Genomic DNA, 23,336 nt, shown 5'->3' on the forward strand with positions numbered 1-23,336 from the left:
TGTTTGTTCGATAAGTGTACGCACACCTTTATATACGATTCGAAGAACAATGCAAAGTGACATAGCATTTTATTACTTATTAAAAAAAAAACCGGTAATATTGCAAATATTTCACTCGAATGAACTAATACAATCTGCGGTAAAAAAAAAAAAAAATAAGCATTTTTTGATATTTTGTGGTAAAATTAATTAATGATAACAGTATGTACAAACAATTATACATTTTATATTATATTATAATTTCGTTCAAGTACTATATCTGATATATACATCAAAGCTTGTTATTAGACAACGCTAAATTAACTCAATTCGACAAAAAAATATAAAAAGAAATTAAGAGTTATGGAGTATCTTATTAAAAGCATTATAGGACGTTTCTAAATCAAATATTAACTGCCTGACTTGAGTATCCGACAATTCGTCAGAGGCGGACATATTATCAAGCGTCTGCAGCCACTCGGCAACTTTTTCTTTGCCATCAAAGTCACTCGGTAGTATACTCAGGCGATTCATGGTATCCATGAGATCTCTTAGATCCGGGTGCAGTTGATCCATGGCTTTTATTTCCAGTCGCAATTTATCCATAAGCGTGATAAACAGCGAAACGATATCGGCGATGCATTTGGAGGTGTTGCCTTTGTCGTCTTTAATTGTGATAGGTCTGTCTTCTTTGATTCTCTCGAGTGCAGCAGGGCAATCCAAACGGAATGCTCTGGTAAAAGAGTCAATTGTTGGAAACTGATCGCTTTGTACCTGTGACAAAAAACAAGGGAAAATTAACATTCTTTGTTACGTACATTAATTGCATCGCACGCGGCAGGCTGTGTTTTAATTTTATTTCTTTAATTATTCTTTTTTACGCTCACCTGCTTAAATGCCGCTCTGTATTGCACCAATAGTTTGCTACATGCTGCCGTGTATTCTTTTGGCGTGACGCAATCTCTGATATAAGCCTTTTCCAAATGTTGCAACGTATTTACCACGGCATAAAGATCCGCCTGGTTGTCATGCTTCTCTCTCTCCCTGGCGTTCTTATAGAGCTTAACTTCTTCGTATAATTCCGGTCGATCTTGAGTAATCGACATCGCTTGAGTACCTGCAAAGAAAAACTGATACTGAATGATGTGACACTAGAATTTTTTTTTTAATTTTGGTGTGCAATGTGACACTAGAATGTACTTTTGAGGTTAGGTTAACGCTCGCGCGATAAGAATTAAGTCGTCGTGTCTATCGTTGAGAGATTTCGCCCGCTTTGCTAGATTGTGGATGTTGCGCTAACATGTCAGAGTTGTAAATGTTATTTTTTGGAATTCTATAAACTTAATTACGGCAACTGAATGGGACTCGATTAATCTGACGCGATAACACGATGGTTTCGACAAATGTAGCTCTTTTTACGTACCTTTACGCTGCAGTATCGTTAATTTCACGTCTACTTGCAACGACAATTATTCTGCACTTTACTGAGACGTCGAACACGAGATCAAAGTAACTGACAGCTTATCACTGTACATTTGTACAACAATCAGATTATCAGAACACTGACAAATCAATGGGAGAGAACTCAGAGAACAGAGTGAAACAGAGCCACCTACTGCATGTGTGGCAGAATATAAGACTGAAAGCTAGCAGTGGTCGACTTTATCTGTTGCAAATTTATTTATTTATAATTTTAAAAGATCCGCATTTTATGTATTTTAATATTGATTCTCAACTACGTAATTTATTCTGTGGAATGCACTATCTTTGGTGAATAATATACATAAGTATTTTAATACAAATTTAATACAAACAACTTGGTAATTAATTCAAAAATATATTTATTAAATATAACAACATTATTATATATATTAATTTTCTTAATGATTTATGTAAATTTTTATTAAAAAACAGTAAAGTATATATACAAATTGCACAATTATATTTTTTTAGTAGATTACTGCAGCAATATTTTAACAAAAATGATCACAGTTATATACATATATCTAATTATAATCAGAGCTGTATAAGTAATGTTTACTTTGATAATGAATAATTGAACAATTTCAATTACAAGTAATTGTAATTGTGGTGATTACTTTTTTTTACAGCTCTGATTATAATCACTAACATTAAAAAAAAAAAAAAAACATAAGCGAAAAATGTGTTTTTGCTACAAGATGTTCTCCGTGAATATTAGAAAATCCTGAAATATATATATATACAATATCGTGAACATATGAAAGTAGATTGAAATCAAATTAAAAGTTAAATATCTGTCGCATCACGTCGGGTTTATTACTGCTAGGCTTTCTCGAGCAGAAAGGTAACTCTCTCTGCTCTTCTATACAGGGACAATTAAACTCTTTCAGAACTCGCGTTTTGCGCTCGCACAATTTTTTAACGTTATCAATATCGATCACCTTGCTATCGTCATTTATATCTACATACGATGCTTCCAGTACAAGATTATCTTTGTCTAAAATATTCCAGGGCGGATAAACATTTATCACAACGTCGGATATCATTTTTAATGTACCTACTATATCACAAACTAGCATAATTATTATGTTCTTGCGCGAAGGCTCCTTCGGTCGGGCTTGAACGTCAGCTGTTTCCGCCTCTTCGATCTGTAGATCACTTTGTAAGAGATTGTAAGGATCCTCGAGCAGCACACCTTCCAAAAATTGAGTACCGAATTGCTTCGTAGAACTACGTACAAATACGCTGATGTATCGTGATGATGTGGCGTCGCGGTTCTTGCTCATCCTGTGACGCCATATACGTATGTCGGATATTTGCGCGTTGATCAAAGACTGCAGTTTCGCAACCATACTGTTTCTGTAACAAGAGCATGACGTTAGAAATCACGTTTGTAAGAACGTACTATTGATACTTACTTCTTAGGTTTGCGACGTTTTTTCCCGGAGTCCAAGAGATGCGCGTGTATAATTCTATTCGGAGATTTTTTCGACGGTGTTGTTATTGTACTAATAATGACATCAGTTTGGGTTGACAGATGAGTCTTTTGCGTGGGTTTATTTAAAGACAGTACTTCAGAGATCTTTGCAGATGTATATGTACTTTGATCCTGCGCTATTTCTGCTTCCGGGCAAAAAGTTTCATTTATATCGTCGATAATTATTTGCCAGGCTGTGAAATGTTGCTTCAAAGGAGTCAGATTTTTATCCACCTTTGAAAGTGGTGGTGTTTTCATTGTTTCCTGGGTATCAGTGTCCTCTATAAAATTAGTCGAATTGTTTGTACTGCTAGGAGTTATTATAATCTTCTTATGTTTCTTATTTTTGCTGCTACTGCTTGTATCCGTTTCTATGTTGTCATTTTTATCAGTGACATCACTTGAACTGTCAGCAAAACTCAATCTATCCAGTGTTGGTGACAAAAGTGTCCCTTTGTATCCCTGACATTTATCTGCACTTTTCCTTACTGTTTCAGCTTTGGTATTTAATTTTTCTTCTAGTTTATCACGATCTACAGGTATTTCTCTCAGATTATTGAAATTATCATTGCATTCTGTCATCAATTCTATATTTTTTTCTGCGAGCTGGCAGTTGTGTAACTCTGAATACTTCAGAGAAACACTATTCTCTGGTTCATACTGCAATTTTCTTTTCTTTCTGTTAAAATTATATCGCGCATTGGTTTTAAAAACAGGAGATGTTTTCTCGATTGCATTTTGTATACTAAGTGGTGTGTGTTGCGTCTCGTTTTTACATCTCTGGGTCTCATTCTTATCTTCATGTCCACGATGCTCAAATGACGCACTGCTTGGAGAGTGCTCCAGGCGATCCGCATCACCCAGACCTTTCTTCGCAGCGTTTCTATTTATATAGATCTTTCCTCTAGGTCGTTTCCTACCACTGTAAAGTATAGGCGATTTCTGGGAGGTCGGAGATTTCGATGTCTCTAGAGGAGAGGACGATATAGGCGAGTCGTATCTGTCGTGAATTTCGAGCCACTTGCGCACGTAGTCTTCCTTTTCGGTGCACGGTATGCGGGAGACATTCTCGTTGACCAGGAGAACGCGATTCTGTGCCTGACGTTGCTCGATGGTGTCGAGATCAAGGATAGATCGCCCGAAATTTAACGATCTCACGTGCTTGGGCTTGTCGTCGTGATGCGCCGACGCGTCTTCGTGATAACGACTGCAGCTCGGCTTGTTGGAATCCGACATCGCGAACAAATTCGATTATTTATATACCCGGATGGCGCGGAATTGCACAATCGCACGTGTACGTACATCGCAGCGTCGAAATTGCACACACTGCTCGCCGCCATGTTGCTTCGTTACCGTGACGATCAGGCCTGTATCTTGAAGTTTGCTTCGAAACAAAGATAAACGCGCGAAAGAATAATACGAAATTTTATATATTGTACTTTACGCTTAAAACCGCAAAATTATACGTATCTTTTAATAATAATTTATTTCATGAAGAAATAAATTAATAAAACCCACGATTTCCAAAACAAATTAAAAAATTCTAATCTAATTTAATAAAAAATAAGATTATTATAATTTCGTACATTATACGTGTTGCAATAATTCGTATCCTCTAATTATTCTAATAACAGCAAAATTCCGTATTAAGATAAAATTATAAAAACAATATTTAGAAGAAATTAAAAACACAGAAGGTATCATAATTTAATCGAGAATGAGCAAAATGTTAATAAATCCAATTCTCCCCCAATCTTTTAAAAAGTAACGATACGAAATCGATCACTTGAAAAAAACAAGTTTACAATCTCGGTCACTTAGAACGCTCTGCTGTGTAATAATTTTATATTCGGTTCTCCGTGCCTTCGACGACCGGTTAAACGCACAAATGCGAGATTTAGTGCGATAATATCCTGTGCCCCGCAAACCTGCCTCAACAGCATCCGCTATAGCCCTGATTTGAGCATGCGGATGTGATGCTCGGACAACTATCTTACCCCGATGCCGAGTGCTCTTATTCAAATGGAGCGACAAGGTGTTCCTTCCGATCCCGTTCGGCCGTGATTGAACCCTTCGCGCTCGCGTAGAGTCATCATTGACCGCGTTCAGCAGAAAAAGCTCTTTTGCAACTGTTGCGAAAATCGCGAGTCTACTCCGCGATCGTGGATAAAACTTTCGGGCACAGGTTCATCCGTGGAAGTCGAGAAAATCTTTTCTTTCGCGAGTAAACAACGACGAGTAAGCGTTTGTAATTTATTGCTCTCGAAAATGGTATATATCCTCTAATTTGCGAATTATTTTATAATATTACCGACTCGTTCAGGCGAGAAATTGTTCTACCGAACGCTTCAGCGGTCCCACGTCGAACTGTCTTTTCTCTCGTTTTTAAATAAATTTACAGCGGCGCGTTATTGTCTGACCTCACGGTGAAGCTCCGCCAACGAAGCCGAGGCCGATTGATGCTTTTGCGGCACGTTTGGTGCCCAGGAAATTTAGTATATGCGAAAGCTAGGTGGGCAGATAGAAAATGAGAAAGAAAATGAGAGGGCGGGCGGAAAAAGAGGGCGAGGGAGAGAAAGAGAGACCGCGAGAAAGGGTTTAGGCCGGTGTGCAAATTTAAATCGGCGAGAGAGCACCGCGCTGTGCTGGCCGCGCGGTCACAATTACCGGGCGGCGAGTGTCGAGGAACCCCATTTTATATATTAATAGTCGAGATAGCCGCCTGTGTGTCACGTTACCGAGAGGGCCACCTCGGTTAGGACGGGGCGAGGGGGAGGGACGGGCGATCTCGGAGGATCGTTGTTGGGAAGTGGAAGAGGATCGGGAAGGGAGGATCGGCCGCGCGAGAGCGAGACGGCACGAGGGTCACCCACGATCGATCGAGGGAGATCGAACGATCGGATCCGCGGGACGGCAGAGGGGAGACCTCGAGGGGAGCCTCGAAATGATAGATACGAGGACGGTATAACGCGCGGACCCCTTGCATCTACATGCCTCAGTTCCAGTTCGTGACGGAGGCTACTTGCTCCTTCTGGCACTAGGTAGCTGTGGACTCCTTGCCGAGGGTGTGAGGGTAAAGCGTGCTCGGAGGCGAGAAGAAAACCGGAAGAGCGAGATAGGACGAGGGAGTCTAGGGGAATAGGGTGAAGGTAGTGGAGAGAAGAACGATACGAAAGGGGTAAAGAAAGAGAGAGAGAGAACTGGAAGTCGGAGGAGACAGGAAGAAAGCGAGAAACGAAACGGACGGCAACGGACGAAGGTACTGAGAACTTGTGACTGGGGGGATGAAAGAATAAAAAGGGATCACGAATCTCACGAAGTGGCGTCGATCCAGGTCTGTTCCATATTTCGGGGCGCGCCTCCTCGTGCTCGTCCCTCGGCGTCCCGTCGGCGGTGCGCACAAGGGATGACGACTCGCGGTCGCGGTCCAAGACGGGCGTCGCGAAGCCGCGTTATTTTGTCGCGGATGATCGCGCGCGCGTAATATTTCCATACACGTTGGCGTCGTGGCGGAACGGAGGTGACCGGATGCCGGGCGGTGCAGTGATTCGATTGATTCGCTGAAGAGTGTTCGTGGCTTCCACCGAACTTCCGAGTGCCGCGTTAAGTGAACGTACGTGTGCGTACGTTGCGTGCGTGGGCTGCGTGCGTGTGCGTGTCTATCGTCGCGCGAATATGTACGTGCGTGCTTGCGTACTTGCGAGCGGGCGATCGCCGATCGGGGGGCTTATACAGTGACGCCTTGGGCGCTCTTCTGTGTACGCGCGGATTCGCGAAGACGGCGGCGAGTCTCGACTGGCCGTCGAGGTGGTCCATCCGAGTGAGAGCGTCGTCAACGACCTCGCCATCAGACCCCATTCAACGCGCTGTCGCATTTCAATCAGCGCGACGCAGAGGAAGCGGCGGCCGGACGCGCGCGCCTTGTCGAGCTTTCTTCGTTTCTTCCGCGGTGGAGGTCCGCAGGACGTAAGATCGGCATCGGGTAAGATGGAATGGGAGGGGGGAAGACTTAGTTTACTGATAAAATCGGACCGCCAGGCTAATTCGCAGGTGTCCCTTCGCGAGATCTTATCTGGCGAATTTTTGATAAATCGAGGCGCTCCCTTTTAACGCGGCTCTATTAAATACTTATCTAAGTTCCAGTCCCGACGAAGATAAAGAAACTGTCGCGTTGAATCGAAACTGATTAATTTGATTAATTTGAAGTCTAATAAAATAACATAAACCGATAATCTTACTTCTAGATAATCATTCGTAAATACATTTGTAAAGATTAAAAATCGGTAATCAACCACAGCTATGTTGTTAACAAATAAATTACACGAAAAATTAAAAATTGTTACGCGTCGCGAAACGGTATTAGGCTCGTAAAAAAAATAATTAATAAATAAATAAGAAAAAAATAAAATAAAAGATAAATATTTTTAGAGTTTTTGCCAGTGGCATAAGCTGATATTTGAATTTTGTAATATATCTAATTAATTTCTGTTCGTATTTCGATGTGATTAGTCGGCTGGTATCTGCATTTGGAGACATGTCCGATTAGTTGACCGCGTCAGAGAATCCACGTCATAGTGAGGTACGTCATCCGCCATCATTTCTCTTATCAGGCGCAGCTATTATACTATCGTTCGAATAAACGTGACTACATCCTTAATTTTGCCAGGTGCAAAAGTACATAAGGAGGTCTCTCGGTATTTAAGGTTGATCCTTACATCAATCGGAATATACGAAAATTTCCTGTAACATATTGATTTTTCTTTCCACATTTATTATAACGATGTAAGATGTTCACGGACACCACAGTCGATTATATTTCTTTGCGCGTCTTACAATTAAAACAACGCAAGATGAATTATTTATTACGTCACATTAAACCGACGCGGAAACTTGAGCAGTTTCTATCGCGTCGAGAGAGGCATTTGGTAAAAAATCCACGAAGTAAACAATACTTTTTTATCCACCTTTAAATAAAAGTTTAATAATTATCGTTATTGATTATTGATTTTATCGGATGTTACGAATAATAATGTGAAAAAATTTTATAATAACGTCTTTATGAAAACAAGTTATTTTTAATCTCAATTGAAGCACGTGACAACTATTTTCTTCAGATATTTTTTCAGAGTGACTTTGAAAGAAAAAGAAAAAAAAAATAGATGTATAATTTTTTCACGTTCACGTAATTTAGACAATTTACGGAAAGGTGGAAGGGAGGAAGATCAAGTAAAAAAATTAAGGAACGTGTACTTGAAATTGGGGGGTTAAAAAGTAAAATTGCGAATGTCCTATATCAGGAGCGATGCGAATGTAAGATGAGTCGCGTAGGCGCGCGGATTCGCGTGCATCGCGAACGCGCAGATAATAGAAATAGCGAGGGGGACGCGCGGGGAATCGCGCCCAGGGAAGAAAGAGAGGGATAGGCAGAATGCGAAGGCGTGCGAAGCGGAATGACATTGTTTGCACCCGTGACGTCACTCGTAATTGTAATGAACAATGAGAGAGGCACGACTGTGCGCTCGCGAGCGGCATATGTCCCGAGGTCTAGGGTTACCTGACGTCAGTGACGGCAAGCTAGCTAAACAGGGGAAAAAAAAAAAAGAAAAAGCAGATCTCGCTTAAATTCTAAAGGACGAATCTTGCTTTAATCCAAGAACAGTAGAATTTATTTTAATCAATTTTCTCTATTTCGCCGTCTTTAAAACGAGATTTTTTTTTAATTAGAATAAAACGCGAAATGTAGAATAAAATATAATTTTTTAAATTAATAATTTAATAATTATATGTATTAGTTTTCTTGTTTTATTATAATTAAAAAAATTTCGAGAAAGAATATTGTGTATCGTTCACGATAAAGCTAAATGTGACGTTGCTTATAACTTGCTCGATTATCCTTGTAGTATTCCTATACATAGCTACAGTTATATCATTATCAAAACGGTATAAGCCGAGTACAATTTTGCAAATACGGAGGCACTGTTTCCTTATTCAAAAAAAAAAAAAATCCTTTATCAGTTTAATTGCAAAACTGTTGGTTCTGTCAGACAAATGTCAACGCATTCGTATCAACAAAAAATCTCCAATTAAATTGCATACACGTGATCACGCGACGTCTTAACAAAATCCTGGTAGATTTTTTTCTTAAGATTCCAGTAAATAACATCTTGGCGACATTCTAAGTTTGCGCGAGTCTTTATCGCTATTGTTTAGCGAGAAAAGATTACTTTAAGAAGAAGATGGGCACACTCTACGAGCTCGATAATCGACGATTTCGTGACAATATTAATTTATTGGCAAGCACGTAGGCACGTCATGGTCTTATCTAGCCGTAACTTGCATGTGCGATTATTTCGTCCACTTTACTACGTTTCACTATCTTCAAGAATGATTTCAACAACTCCTTAGAAAAAAAAAAAGAAAAAAAAGCCTTACAGATATTAAAAAAAAAATTATGTGATATATTATTATTATTTTTTTTACATATTGAGAGTCATTAAAATATTTGAAATTACGGCAAAAGCAAATTTTACATTTTTCGTGATAAGAAATCTGTAGCAAAAATATTATTTATCTTAATGTTAAAAATCAAAAATTACTGTGACATTTACGAAGCTTAACACACATTGTTAAATCGTATATATAGACAATTTCTTTACTTCATTAAGCGGTTTATGGCTGAACGTATCGTTTTAAGTACATAAGGAACTCTTAACAATGTCGCGCGTGAGTCTCGGAAATTTTTTTCTCCGCGAAGAAGTAATTACATATTGACGTAATTTACTTGCAATTATACCAATAATCTGGATCTATTTATAAACATACGGGAAACGAGCGACAAGATGTGTTTGCACCTGTATTCATCGTAACGTGTATCAAGTGACGTAAATTTCGAAACATTGTTATTATTCGCGTGGTCGCGTTTTTGCACCCGGAACGAACCGATTGCGGCAAGAATTTCCTTATTCTAGTTATCGCCACGTGCGCTTAATACGCATGACATTTCACCATTTAGAAAATTTGCGTGCACGCTGGATCCAATTTATACTAAATTGAATTTAAATTCGCGCTAACTGAATAAGGATTCAATCGAATCTCATTTCATTTTAATTAATTATTACGGGACCGGTTAAGACATAAATCTTTATAAACGTCGCCCTTTACTTTACGCAGCTACTTAATACGACAATCAAATCAATTCTATTCTAGTTCACAGTTACAGGTCAATCCCTTTTTTTTTTTTTGAAAATATATTTTATATAAAAAAAATTGTATTATTATACATTTTGTCTTCAGACAGCATTTGCACAAAGAAAATTGTAAGAATTATGTAAGGTTCTTTTTCTTTTTTTTTTTTTTTTAACTTACGAGTCAGCGAGATATTATCACTCAAGTTACATAATAGAAGATATGTAAAAATGATTTATTGAAAGGTGCAAATTTATATCTTCGTTATTGGTGTCTGTGAATATTTTGTCCCGCAGTTTCTTTGCGGAATATATTTTTTTTATTTTTTTTTATTTCTCGCGAAGACGCGGGAGAGATTCTAGTGTGAAATCCGCCGGCGCTATACGCTCGTGGTTGCTCGTGATCGCGCGCGCGTGACATACGGAAGCCACCAAACAGCGGAGTACTTACGATGGACAATAGCGTTCGCTAGAAGGGAATTTCATTTGCAGAAAGAGGAGGGAGTGAGGGAAGGACGGAGAAGTGGCGAGAGACGGACGAGCGTTTGGAGGCTGCGGCGACGGCGGCGGTTCTCGATCGGCCGCGAGAGAGGAGGCGGAGAGAGACACCGACGAAGATGATGTTCGGTAGGATTGGAAGAGAGGAGGTCTTCTCCGGCAATGGCTGATCGTCGTGGCCGCGATGCCCGCGGCGTATGAGCCCGCACTGTCGCGAGGACGACGGCGTTAACGCTTGCCGGTGGCAATCGGATCCGCGCGGGATCTACGCGCTCGTGATCGCGATCGTGACGTGGCGGGCGGACGCGGTGCGTGAAACGAGGATGAAGGGACGGTCCCTCGAGCCGCGAAACGAGGAGCCGCTGCGCTGTCGCGAGTGAGTCGCGAGCGGTGCCGAGGAGTGTTCAATTGCAGCGAGTTGCGGCGAGTGCAGGAGAACGCGCGCTCGTTAATAAAACCACGCACGTTAACAAAGAGAGAGAGAGAGAGAGAGAGAGAGAGGGAGAGAGGGAGGAAAAGAGACGGCGGGTCAATCAGACACTTCCGTAAACAGTCAAGAGCGAATGAGCACGGCGATGAGCGGTACGATCGAGTAAAATCGGGATCTCCAGTGAAAGAAGCCTCGCGCGAGATCGATCGTAAGAACATTTAAATCGCGAGTAGGCTTTCGATGACCGTTCCTCGAGGCCCCCGCCGAGATCATTCGAGATAATCTCCTTATTACCGCGAAGAGACGTGGCGAACGGTCCCGCCAAGCGATTTACCCCCCCGGGAAGGTTGTTGAGAAGCAGAGAGACCCTCTCGAGACGGCGGGGAGAGCGCGAGTAAGGAGCCACGCCAAGTGGAAAAGGTACGATTGAGATCAGACCCACTCGGGGATCAGAGCGAGCGCCGATCGCTTCCCTTCCGCTCGGCTTCTCGAGGACCTTCCGCTAAATTCAGGACGAGACCGATCGACGTTCGCGTCGCGATCGACGCTGGGCTCTCTCGACGAGAGCTTTTAGAGAAACCTCGTTGTTCGGGACTTAGACAGAACTCGCGCCTATAAACGATGAAAGATGGAGTGCAACGCGCTCGTTGCAGCCGGATGCAGACCTCGGACCCGATCAGCCGCGACTCGTTAGGTTCGACAGTGATCTGGTGGTACCGCGCGCGACCTTGAGCCCAGTTAACTTCCGGTGGCGTAGACGCGCGTTGCGGCTACGCGTGAATCGTGGTTGAAACCGCCGAATCTCTCCCACTTGAGAGAGAGTTCGATTTGGTGAGACCTCGGGGGGTACGTCGGAGGGAGACAGTGGGACAGCAAGAGGACGAGGGGACCGACGAGGAAGACGAAGAGAAAAAGGAGGAAGGAGGAGGAGGGGGAGGCGGGGGGTGGACGAGACGAGGGAGGGTGAGCAGTGCCAAGGAGGAGGAAACTTTCTCGGGTTTTCGGACGAAAGGGGCGCGAAACGTGCGTTCGTAATTCGGCGTGGCTGCCTTCGAGGATGAGCGACGGCGGTCATGCCGTGTAATTCGAAGGTGTACCACGCCAACGTCGCATCGTGCACGATCGTCGTCGTCCACATCGTCGTGGTCAAACTGTTGAGACACGGCAGAATCGCGGCACCGCCGAAAAGATGAGCTCGATCGACTTCGACGAGGTGCTGGTACACGTGGGTGAGAAGGGCCGATACCAAAACATCATGTACTACTTGCTGTGCATACCCGCCACCCTGCCGGCCGCCTTCCTGGCGTTCTCGCAAGTAAGCACGTTGTCTGAAATCAATTTCGCGGGGATGCTTCCACCGGGTTTGAGTACGGACGCCACGTGGACGAATTAGAATAAGAACGGCACCGGGTAACCCAACGTGTAACCCAATCTTATTAAATTACGCCCGCTATCTTCACACGTGCAGATAAAACTTAGTACCGAGTTGTTGTTACGTAAAAACGAGTTACGTAAAAACGAGTTACGTAAAAAGAATTTTGAGTAAAGGCAACACGAGCAAATTGTAAACTAATCGTCGCTGAAAAATTCATACGCGATCGTCATCGAGTGATAATTAAACGTCAGGCCTCGTGTGCATGCGAACGCGTTTCTGCGGGTCCGAATAATTAATCTTAATTGAGATTCGCGATTTCGAGATAGGTGTTCGTGAGCGCCTCGCCAGAGCACTGGTGCAAGGTGCCGGAGCTAGACAACTTCACGGATCTGATGTCGTTGGAGGAGAGGAAGGCGCTCTCGTTGCCCTATTCGATTAAGTCCGACGGCAAGAAGGTTTATTCTAAGTGTCATATGTACGACGTGAATTACACGGAGATAATCGACTCGTGGCTCGAAGGCGCCAATCTGTCCAACGCCACCGACAGCCCGTCATTGACCACGTCCCCGTCGTTTGACTTGCTCTCGACTCGGCTGCCATCGCCGCCGATCAGCGATCCCGACTGGCCGGTCGTCAAGTGCCGATACGGATGGAACTACGATACCAGGGACTACGATAGCACCCTCGTGACCGAGGTAAACTCGACTTTTTCTCTTTCACCGAAAAAAAAAAAGAAAAAAAAAATAGAAATGACCGCGTGCCGGCGTAACGAGGCCACTCGAGCCACGCATGTTTCGCACTGATTGCGAGTGGGCGAAAGTTATCCTTCTTTTTTTTTTTTTTTTCAGGGGAAAAATTGCATGAATGACTTCGATGTAGATTTAGAAAAATTTAGATAATGAAGTTCTGGCTGGAACAACTTCTATCGCTTATAATTCTTATTATTTCAATTTTTTTATATTTTTTTATTTAAAAAAACCTCAATTAAAACCCGATTAAATTTGTACTGCTCCGAGTACTTTTTCCCGGCACTCCGCGTAATTAACACTCAATGATGATGTCTCTATTGTTACCTGGCGTTATGTAATACTTATAACGCATTGTAAAAAAATTTAAATCATTGCAGTTAATGGTTTCGAGCAGTTCCCTGATATTCTCGCGTTCTCCTAAGTATCGCAACCAATTTGCAGAACAAAACGTAATTACGTCGCCATTAAAATTAATCTCGGCGCGAGATATACTTTGGCGATTTTTTTTTCCCCCGACATTCCTACGGCATTCTAGTCGGTGAAATTTTTCTCTCGCGTCGGATTTCACCCACGTCGCCTTGGCCTTTGGCTCCGCCGTGTACCCCAGCATCCGTGCCGCACGATCGCGACCTATCGCTCGACGAATTTTTTGCGGTCCCGTTCGCAGAACGAAGTTACGTGTCTCATCACGGTCCCGCTTTCCGTGAACTGTTTGACAATGACGAGCACGATCAGCGCGAACGAATTAAATCCTCGCTGCTCGGATTGCGCGTGATTAGTTCCGATTAAGCGGTACGTCGCGGAACGGCCGAACGTTGAGACGTAAAACTCCCGCGTACGTTATACTTCGCGTCGTGGCAATTTCACGATGTATTCAAATATTAAAGGGGAAAAAAGAAACGACTGGACTCGACGAATGAACTTGGCGATCACGTGCCGGTGGCCGTAAATGTTCATTAAGACGTTATTAAATTGCCACAATTAGACAACGCGGTGAACCGTAATAGGGAACCGCGATGTACGGGGTCGAGGATCTAGACCTGTGTTGTATTTTATTTTTACTCTTCTTTTTTTTTTAAATTAAAAAATTTTTTTATTTTATTTTATTAAAAAAAAATTATTTATTCTTTTATTCGATTCCAACGGTTCTGCTACTTAGAGACCGTAATGAGACGAAGCCGTGAAATAATTCTCGCGGAAACAATAAGTGTCTCCGTAGTTTTAAAGACTCGCAACACGGACGAAATTGTATTGCCAAAATGCGCGAGGTGATGCTTTCCAAGGTGAAGTACATTTGCGCATCGCGAAGTTTAGGAATCGCGTGAAATATTTATTTTTCATATCGCGATTGTTGATCCGCGAATATTCCGTTTTACGACCTAGCGTCTGATAAATCGTGAAATTGTATCACGTACTTCACGAAATATCTTTGATAAGCGCGACGTTAAACCTATCATCAGGCTAGCGTTTCATGCGCGCTAGGTTTATCGTTGTGTTTGCTCATTTTATTCCGGTTCTTCTCGATGTTTGCGCGCGTTTTTATGCAGCGCCACCCACGATTACGCGAGTTACGGTCAATTGCATTTCCGTTCCCCCCATCTCCCTCCCCCATCTCCACCAATTAATCATCCGCAAAATTTGTTTAACCGACGCGAAATACAACAACGGAATTCAGCTCCCTTTTCCACCTGGATTTAATTTAATGCGATAAACGTGGGAAATAAATCTCGTTGATTTGTATGCGCGTCACGTTTCGCTACACCATTATCGAGTTAGCGAATTAAATTATTACCGGAATTAATGTACCGGCCGTCGCTTCTAGGGGGTTTTTCTCCAAATTATTGCGTAACGAATCGCCGCGTATACTGATCGGGTACGGGCGGCATTAAAAATGTCTATAATCTTTAATTTAAATCGCGGTCCGTCAACGTCACCGGCGCGATCGGCGGAATCGTTGCGCGCCTCCCCGAAATTTCCGGGGACAACGTGGCGCGTTTCGCGTTAATCGCTTTCCGAGACTTCGTCCGAGGGGCTCTCCGGATACGCGGGAGTTCGAGCAACGAGAATCGTCAACAGGTGAACAAGGTTGCCGCGAGCGACCGAGTGACTGGCCGATATGTTGCAGCTCTGGTGGCGTCAGCAATTGCCGACCAATTTACCTACCCCCGCATCCGGTCATGTGATATGTCACATCAAACGCCTCGCGCAAACTGCTAGCTCTCTTCATGCAGAGGGTATATGTTCCTACGTACTTGGCTGCTGCCGGATTCAACGCGATCGACTTCCGCCCCGCGTTTTCTTCGTCCCGTTCCTCGAGCCTTCGCGGCACGATCGTTTTCACTTTTTTCGTTTTACACGCATTTTTTGTTTTTCTTTTTAATTTTTATTTTTAATTATTATTATTTTTTTTATTATTATTTTATTTTATTTTATTTTTTTGAAAGATATTTCGGGCGACAAACAGTAATTCTGAAGACTTATTTGGGTTGAAATTTTCTAATTATGTAACGCACGCGTTTGCTTGAGTAATACTACACGCGACACGGACTTCCTCGTTGCGAAACGACGAAATTATTCTCTCGGAGCGACGTTTGATCGGCTTAAAAAAGTGTTTGTTTCCTTTTTCCTTTTTTTTTTTTTTTTTTTTTCACAAACGTACGCTTTGACTAGGGAGAAACGCTGACAGAGCGTGTGTGGGCAGTCGCGCCTGTACGTTTTACTTCCGATCCGATGATTTATTGTGCCCGATTTAAGAGCTTTGCTCTAATGACACCACGCCGCGCGAGATCGTGGAACGGGTCGTTGTCTTTTCCGTGTCGACATGCGACGAGCAGGCTCGTCGAAGACGAATATTCCGCTGCTTTTTATTTAAACCGTAAAACTGTAGAAAAATTCAGACAAAAAAAAATTATTTTAATTAGTAATACTAATAATTTAATTGCCAAGGTAAAAAAAATCAATAAGCTTTACTATTAATTTTACTGCGTTTTTTTTTTTGCAAAACACTTTAGCTGATTCATTATAGGTAATATACAGCAACATAAATTAAATATGTTTTATGAAGTGATTGTTTCTTGCTTGTACCACTGCAGGTTCCTTGAGATGTCATCATTCTCAATATTATACGGTCCCAGCGAGCAGCTAAATGAACATATGAATATGTATAGTATGCATACACGAGAGCGCTTGAAAATCTCTTACTTTAGATTAACACTGGAATCAAATAGAAACCGGCGGAGTTTTCCACTTTAACTGCTAGGAGCATGCAAAGCATCTATCTTAAATCAATAGGTAGAACGACTCGAACGATAGGGATTGCGATCAGAGACACTGTGCAAAGTCATACGGAAATAATTCGTGATAAAATAATTTATATTAAAACAAAGAAAATTGTAATAGACGAGAAAAATGCATGTCCGTGTTTTAACGTGACTTTTTTTTTTCTTGCAACGAAACGATATACATATATATACGAGAAAAGGGGTGATTGAAGCATCAGCGCACGGTAGAAAGTGATAGCGATTAAGAACGGAAAACGGAAGGACAGGATTTGCCTCGATGGCTCTTTGCGTCACGTGTCTACGTAAATCCGGAGTGTGTAAATACGCTCACCCGAACGCGTAGACGAAACTAGCGCGCAGTCCCAGATAAATATCGCGCGGCGAGCAAAGCCTTTTGAATCCCGTGAAATATCGGCTTTCTTTCAAGAGCTTAAAAAAAAAAAAAAGAAGGAAAAAAAAGAATTAACTAATTACAATTATAAATCGCGTGTCTAATTAGTCGTCGATTCTCGGACCGCGTAACTAGCACCGGAGTGTTGTGTCCCTGCGTGTCCTCATCCAGCATTTGGTCCAGCTTATCCGCAAACGGCGCCGCCGTAATTGAGCCGCGGGTGCGCGAAATTTAATTTTGAATCTGCGCCGCAAACAATCGCGGTAACGAACGTCACTGCGGCCGGATTAATATTGATTTCGAACTGTGTCAGGGTGATGAAATGCATGCGTGTTATTAGTGTCCTTATGAACGCGTGCGTTGCCCTTGACAATAACTCGATAACTCCATCATCAGCGGGCGTACCTCTCCTGTCTTTCCGCGCAATTTATCTTTTGCGCGTTTCGCGCAGACCTCGAAAGTCCGTGAGTGGCAATTTGCTTAAATCAGACTTCATGTCAAAACTATTAACACTCACCGGCGGTGCTTTATTTGCCGAGGCTAATAGCCACTTCGATCGATATTTCGTTTGTGTTCGCGTGACATTAACTCGCCACGGCGCTTTCTGGCGTCGCGCGATTAATTGCATCCTCGTGTTAAATGGAAAGTCTTAAAGAGACGCGGATTCTAAGTACGTAAGATTCATCATCTCGAAGTTCACATCTCGAGACTCGCGATGCAGTCTCTCATCTTCATCGATATGATAAAACACGATAAGATAAAAATCAGTTAAAAAGTATTGGCGAGAATTTTTCTTTTCTCTTTATACAATTTGTCCAAGTTTGTCGAATGTCAAGAGGCGATTTTAATTTAAATTACAAACCGCGGGCGGCTCCTTTCACTTTTCAAAGGGAGATAACTTCCAAAAAGAAAAAAAAAAAAAAAAAAAAAAACAGAAAAAAATATACGTACGCTCACGCGCAATTCCCTACGGAGTATCAAAATTGCATATCCAGTTGCATGCGAAATGTGTCGCATTTATCATCATTTGCAGCAACAAACACACAGTCATTGAGGTGCCCGTGTCGGGTTCGCCGTGCGAGATCGTGCCGGAGAAGAACGAAAGAGACGAGGGGGAGTGGCACAGGGGGCCAGGGGGTTAAGAGGGAAGGGGGGGCTTTAAAGGGCGCGAGGGGAGAAGATCGTGTTCCTCCTGTCAAACGAGGGTGATGGACACCTCTCGCTGTGGGAAGCTCACCAATACACCTTGCCGTCTTTCGGACTACGCGCGCGTACGGATACGCGTACACACGCGCCGCGTATGCGAGAGCTGCCCTGGGCGAGCTCTTCGTGCTGAAAGCTCGCACACGTACATGCGCGTGCCTCCCACTCGCGATAAACACGTCGGCAGCCTCCTGCGTAAACGCAGCGAGATGAAACGCCTCCCCCGCCGTCACGCAGCTCGGCCGGTCCAGCAAACGTCCCTCCGCTCTCCTCCACCTCCCCCGCGATTCCTCCTCGCGCGTGTGTCACCGATGCTGAACCGACGAGCAAATGACGCTCGGCCGAGCGACGCGTGTGTTCACACGTGTGCAAGCACGCACTCCGGGTACGCTAATGCTGCTCGCACAGCTCTGCATTCTGCATACGCATTCTACAGACGCACCGGAACGCGCTCCGCGGTATTAAATAGCGCGTTCTCGACGATAAACTCGCGGGGCCGAGCTCCTCCCGACGAGGAACGACGGTTCGCGTAATATTCGACGTTTAATATCGAACAGAAATCGTCCAGTTTACGCTCGATGCTCGTAGCACACTTTCCACGTTCAATTGTTAATAATAGGAAATTTTAATTATATTCTAAAATGTGCTAATTATTTTTTTTTTACGTATCTGAAGCTATTAAAATAAATCTTGCGTATTGGATTTTCATACTTGAAGCTGCGAATGTAAGGGTTTCCATCAGTTTGAACTAGAGTTCACGCATTCTAGAATTACCGCATCTTATATTCTTAAACCATGATGTAAACCTTACGAAACGTGTCACGTTCTCTCGTGGTCGTGTTCATCAGAATCGCGACGGCCGCAATTGCATATGTCATGCGCGTTAGAAACGTACACATTCATGCGCTAATAGAAGGAAAAAAAAAAAGATTAATAACGATTTGATCTAATCACTTCTTCAAATTAATTAATTCTTTGATACCATTCGCTTTCCCCTCCTCGCGCACTTGTACTCTCGACGGTCGCGCGGAAATTTTCGTGCTTGTAAAATAATCTAATTCCGGTTTTCGCGTTCTGGTTTTAATTAAATCAGCGAAAAGAAATTTAAAAAGGGTTTAATTAATTAAAGCGTATACACTTTTAATTCTTTTCGAGTAGCTCTGTTATTAATTAACAAGACACATACATTTATCTTAAAAAAATATTCTCCACGTGCAACGTAATTAATTATATTATTATTATTATTCTTATTAATATTATGCTTTGTAAACAAAGTTTTCTGCCAGGATGACAGAGGTGATGATATCTTGTTGCGCCGAACGTTGTTTTTTTTTTCTTTTTTTTTATTATTTATTACTTCGGTTTCTCTCGTTTATTACTTTTAATCAATGGCTTGCACTTCCGTCGCGATATACAATTTCACGCTGGCAAAGTAATTTAATGGCGTTGTACATCCACATAGCTAGATCTGGTATGTGACAACAGCTGGTGGCCTTCCACGTCGACGACGTTTTTCTACGTGGGTAGCCTCTTCGGCAACGTCGTGTTCGGCTGGATCGCGGACAAATGGGGCAGAAGGACGGCCTTCTTCGCCATCCTCTTTCTCGAAGTGATATTCTCCATCGCCACGAGCTTCAGTCCGAACTACGTGGTCTACACCGCACTGAGGACCGTGAACGGTCTCTTTTTTCCTGCCATTTATCAGATACCTTTTATACTCGGTACGTTCGGTGCGCGTAACATCGCAGCCCTGATTAACTTTAAATTAAAAGAAAAATAAAAGAAAAAAAGCTTTGCGAAGTACGGGCCTTGGGGAGAATTTAAATACACGGAGAACATTTTATAATTGCGGATCTATCGCCGCGAGGTCGTGGTATATAATTCTTAATATAAAATGTTTTCCGTGCGTTGTGGATAAGGAATGATTTTTTTTTTTTTTTAGTCAAAACGTTATTACGCGAAACGTGATCGCGCGTAAATTAAAATTGACGCTACCGCGAAATGCAAAGCACAGTAAATGTCGTCGTTTGCAGCTCTCGAGCTGATGGGCCCGAGATACCGTACATTTGCTGGAATGGTGATCTCCATGTTCTTCGCCTCGGCGATGTCTCTCCTGGCGTTGCTGGTAAGTCGCCTGATTTATGAATACGATAGAGCGGAATAACGCGTACGTTATCCTCATCTCGAGAGAGAAGTATCGGTATATCTTAAAAACTTCGCGTTATCCCCGCGGATCTCGCGACGGAAGATTCAACGCGAGGGCATGCGACGCGGATTATTTTACGGGCGATCCATCGATGTACATCATACGGTGCAAGCGTATGCAAATACGAGTAGGTCGGTTGCATGCTAATGCGATAGAACATTATGCGTTCGGATGCTCGCGTCTACGCGCAGTAAATCTCACGAAACTTTAATTCAACTTTAGAAAAAAAAAAAAAAAAGAAAAAGAAAAAAAAAATACCGCGATTAAAACGAACGAAATTACGTTATTACTTCCATTTATTTTATTATTACTCTGTTATCATTACATGCTTTCGTTCTCTTCCTTTTGTCTTATTAGGGTTACTTGTTAAGAAACTGGTATACCCTATCGTTAGCCACATCGGTGCCTTTCATTCTTCTCTTCAGTTACTACTGGATCATCCCCGAGTCGCCGCGGTGGCTTCTCAGTAAAAATAGAATAGACGAGGCGGAAGTGATCGTCCAACAAATGGCGAAAGTCAACGGCAAAACAGTGCCGACGAATTTTCTCAGAAAGATGGAGGTAACTTTCAATCGCTTGATCGGCAAACTCCCACCGCTTAGTTACTTAGAAAGTCTCGGCCGAGCCGTTGCACGCTTTATAATTAACTCAGCAAGTCGAGAGGAGAAGACGGGGAGGGGAAAGGGAGCTGTATGTAAAATCATTAGCGACGTTACTTGCAGGTAGAAATATTAAAGAGGCAGGGGATATCGTGTAACGGTAGGAACGCCAACGACGTGGAGGGCGAGAACCGAACGCAGCCGCCGTCCGCGACGCCCATGGACCTGATAACAAATCCGAACATCAGGAAGAAGTTCTTCATCCTCGCGTTCGACTGGGTCGCGAACGCGGTGGTGTACAACGGGCTGTCTTACAACACGACTAACTTAGGTGTTTCCGACTACCTGGCGTTTTTCATTGGTAAAGGCTCCTTTACTCTCAACGGCTCACGGGCCCACGCCGTCGCGCTTCCGACGATGCGCTGAAGTAAAAAGGTATTAACGTGGCCCCACCGGAATAATATATCTCTTCTTTGCAGGAGGAATCGTGGAGATCCCGTCATACTTTATCACGTGGTACGCAATGGACAGATTGGGAAGGCGGTGGGTGTTGTGCGTGACCATGATGCTGGGCGGGCTTGCCTGCGTCTCCTGTATGTTCGTGCCCGAAGGTACTACTTCGTCGATTTACGTCTAATCGAAACGTACGGCACGGAGAAATAATTTCGCGCGATTTTAGGACCACTTGCGGTAAATTAAAATCAATCGTTTCGTTTCGTCGCGCTTCGCGTAACACACGACGGATAACGCGGAACGCCGGATATGATACCCTCCCTCCCCCCTTCCTCCCCTTAACATCGGCGGGAGAAAATGCATGATGACGACCATTCACCACGTTGCTCATCTTCGCGTTATCCGATTATCTTCGCGGGATAAAATTGAATAAAAGTATTAAGCCGAATCGCACGGCTTTGCGTCATGACGGCCTCAACGTCATTACCTTATTGAATTCGTCATGATATTATCGCGCACGTTCAACGGTGTGAGAGGCAATTACTGCTGCCGACGTCACGGCGTTTATGAATAAACGTTCGACCTGCTTATAAATTAGTTACCGTCACGCCGCGCGCATAGTTTTTCCCATCGGGAATCCCCCGCGGTATCCCGCGGTAAATAATACGTTTTTGCCGAAAGACGAGGCTAACGGGGTACCAAGGCGGAGCGGAGATAATATAAAGAATAAAGTCAGGACTTCGGATCCGCGGGGCGCGTTCTGTATTACATGATCGGCCTTTGTCGCAGCAGACGCGGTATGGGTGACTGTGAGCTTGGCGATGATCGGCAAATTCGGCATCGCCGCGTCCTTCGCCGTCTTCTACGTCTTCGTCGGCGAGCTGCTGCCGACCGTGCTAAGGTCTCAAGCTATGGGTATAGCCTCTTTCATCGCCGGTATCGGCCTCCTCACTTTCCCTTACATCATTCACTTAGCTGTCTACTCGAGAGTTTTACCCCTGATCGTGATGGGATCGCTGAGCGTCGCCGGCGCAGTCACGTCGATATTCCTGCCGGAGACGCTCAATATCCACCTGCCGCAGACGGTCGAGGAGGGTGAGCTCTTCGGGGCCGACTTCAAGCTGTGGTCCTGTCCGACGATACCAAAGTTAGTAATCCCCGCCGACGCGGCGGCGTTTTGTAGAAATTAACTCGCAAGAAACGATAGCATTGAGTTTTTACGTGTATGTATTAATAAACGTGGCGCCGGTGCTCGATAATGATTTTAGGAAAGGTTCAAGCAAGACCGAGTCCGTGCCGTTGAGGTACTTAGTGAACGGCGGACCGGGTAGCCGCTCGTCTACCTCGAAAGTCACGGCGCAGGAAGGCGCGACTACCTCCGGGGGCGAAAAGCCAGCTGCCGTGCTGCCCTCGAAGGAAGATGAGGCGAAGAACTTAAGCGCGAAGACGGGGGAGCTAACGAACGTCGAGGTTGTCGGGCCGAAGGCGGCCAGCGCGGTAATAGAAGTGACCATGTGCCGGAAGTCGCAGTGAGACGACACGGGATTAACAGTCTTATAATTAACTCTTTACAACGTTGTATCATAATTGCCAGTATAGACAAGCATTGTATTTATTTTTATTATAATGTACTTCCTTTGTAAAACCTGCCTGAGAGTTTGTTCGGCTAAGCACGACTCGATATCCCGGTCTCTTCTATTTCTTTTTTTTTTTTTTTTAAATCTCTTTTTCCTTTTTTTCTGTGCTGCTGAAAAGTGCCTCTAACTCGTCGCGGTGTGTGTGCGTGTACATTGCGTGTGATTAATACGCCGTGCGAGGATTAACGTTCCCGGGGATCCGCATGAACTCTAGTGTGTAACGCTATACTTTTTTATTTGTCCAGATAAACGTCGATTTTACATTGTGCCCTTATTGAGAGAGTCTTGTTGTGATTTTAATTAGTTTAAATAAAATATCTTAATATCCATCGAGACAGAACGTCCGCTTGAGAAACCTTGCACAATTTCGTCGATTGCGATACCGTTTAAAT

At 43.5% G+C, this 23,336-nt stretch overlaps 2 protein-coding genes and 1 long non-coding RNA gene across 6 annotated transcripts; 2 read left to right on the forward strand and 1 right to left on the reverse strand.

Moving 5' to 3' along the window:
- Nucleotides 1-206: 206 nt before the first annotated feature.
- On the reverse strand, nucleotides 207-5,032 carry Vps28 (vacuolar protein sorting 28). 2 transcript variants are annotated; one of them, XM_070670897.1, is made up of 5 exons: nucleotides 2,880-5,032; nucleotides 2,621-2,820; nucleotides 2,519-2,578; nucleotides 867-1,096; nucleotides 207-753 (listed from the first exon to the last, which is right to left on the reverse strand). In XM_070670897.1, exons 1-5 carry the CDS (start codon nucleotides 4,172-4,174, stop codon nucleotides 334-336), a joined length of 2,205 nt encoding a protein of 734 aa, XP_070526998.1. In that variant the 5' UTR covers nucleotides 4,175-5,032; the 3' UTR covers nucleotides 207-333. The 2 variants fall into 2 exon arrangements, with proteins under 2 accessions (XP_070526998.1, XP_070526997.1); XM_070670896.1 differs by lacking the exons at nucleotides 2,519-2,578; nucleotides 2,621-2,820; nucleotides 2,880-5,032 and adding an exon at nucleotides 1,403-2,220.
- A 983-nt stretch (nucleotides 5,033-6,015) lies between these two features.
- LOC139110918 (uncharacterized) lies at nucleotides 6,016-8,546 on the forward strand. Its single transcript, XR_011547118.1, has 2 exons — nucleotides 6,016-6,920; nucleotides 7,448-8,546. It is a non-coding gene; the product is annotated as an uncharacterized lncRNA (long non-coding RNA).
- Nucleotides 8,547-11,990: 3,444 nt separating this feature from the next.
- Nucleotides 11,991-23,277, forward strand: LOC139110915 (organic cation transporter 1). Of its 3 annotated transcripts, none has more exons than XM_070670877.1 (9): nucleotides 11,991-12,365; nucleotides 12,752-13,120; nucleotides 19,512-19,770; nucleotides 20,083-20,174; nucleotides 20,613-20,816; nucleotides 20,978-21,215; nucleotides 21,334-21,465; nucleotides 22,097-22,454; nucleotides 22,576-23,277. In XM_070670877.1, exons 1-9 carry the CDS (start codon nucleotides 12,240-12,242, stop codon nucleotides 22,838-22,840), a joined length of 2,043 nt encoding a protein of 680 aa, XP_070526978.1. In that variant the 5' UTR covers nucleotides 11,991-12,239; the 3' UTR covers nucleotides 22,841-23,277. The 3 variants fall into 3 exon arrangements, with proteins under 3 accessions (XP_070526978.1, XP_070526979.1, XP_070526980.1); XM_070670878.1 differs by having other exon boundaries at nucleotides 11,992-12,365; nucleotides 22,100-22,454; XM_070670879.1 differs by having other exon boundaries at nucleotides 12,276-12,365; nucleotides 12,748-13,120.
- The last annotated feature ends 59 nt before the right edge of the window (nucleotides 23,278-23,336 follow it).

The sequence above is a fragment of the Cardiocondyla obscurior genome, linkage group LG22, assembly GCF_019399895.1.
Source record: "Cardiocondyla obscurior isolate alpha-2009 linkage group LG22, Cobs3.1, whole genome shotgun sequence".
NCBI classification, from domain to species: domain Eukaryota; kingdom Metazoa; phylum Arthropoda; class Insecta; order Hymenoptera; family Formicidae; genus Cardiocondyla; species Cardiocondyla obscurior.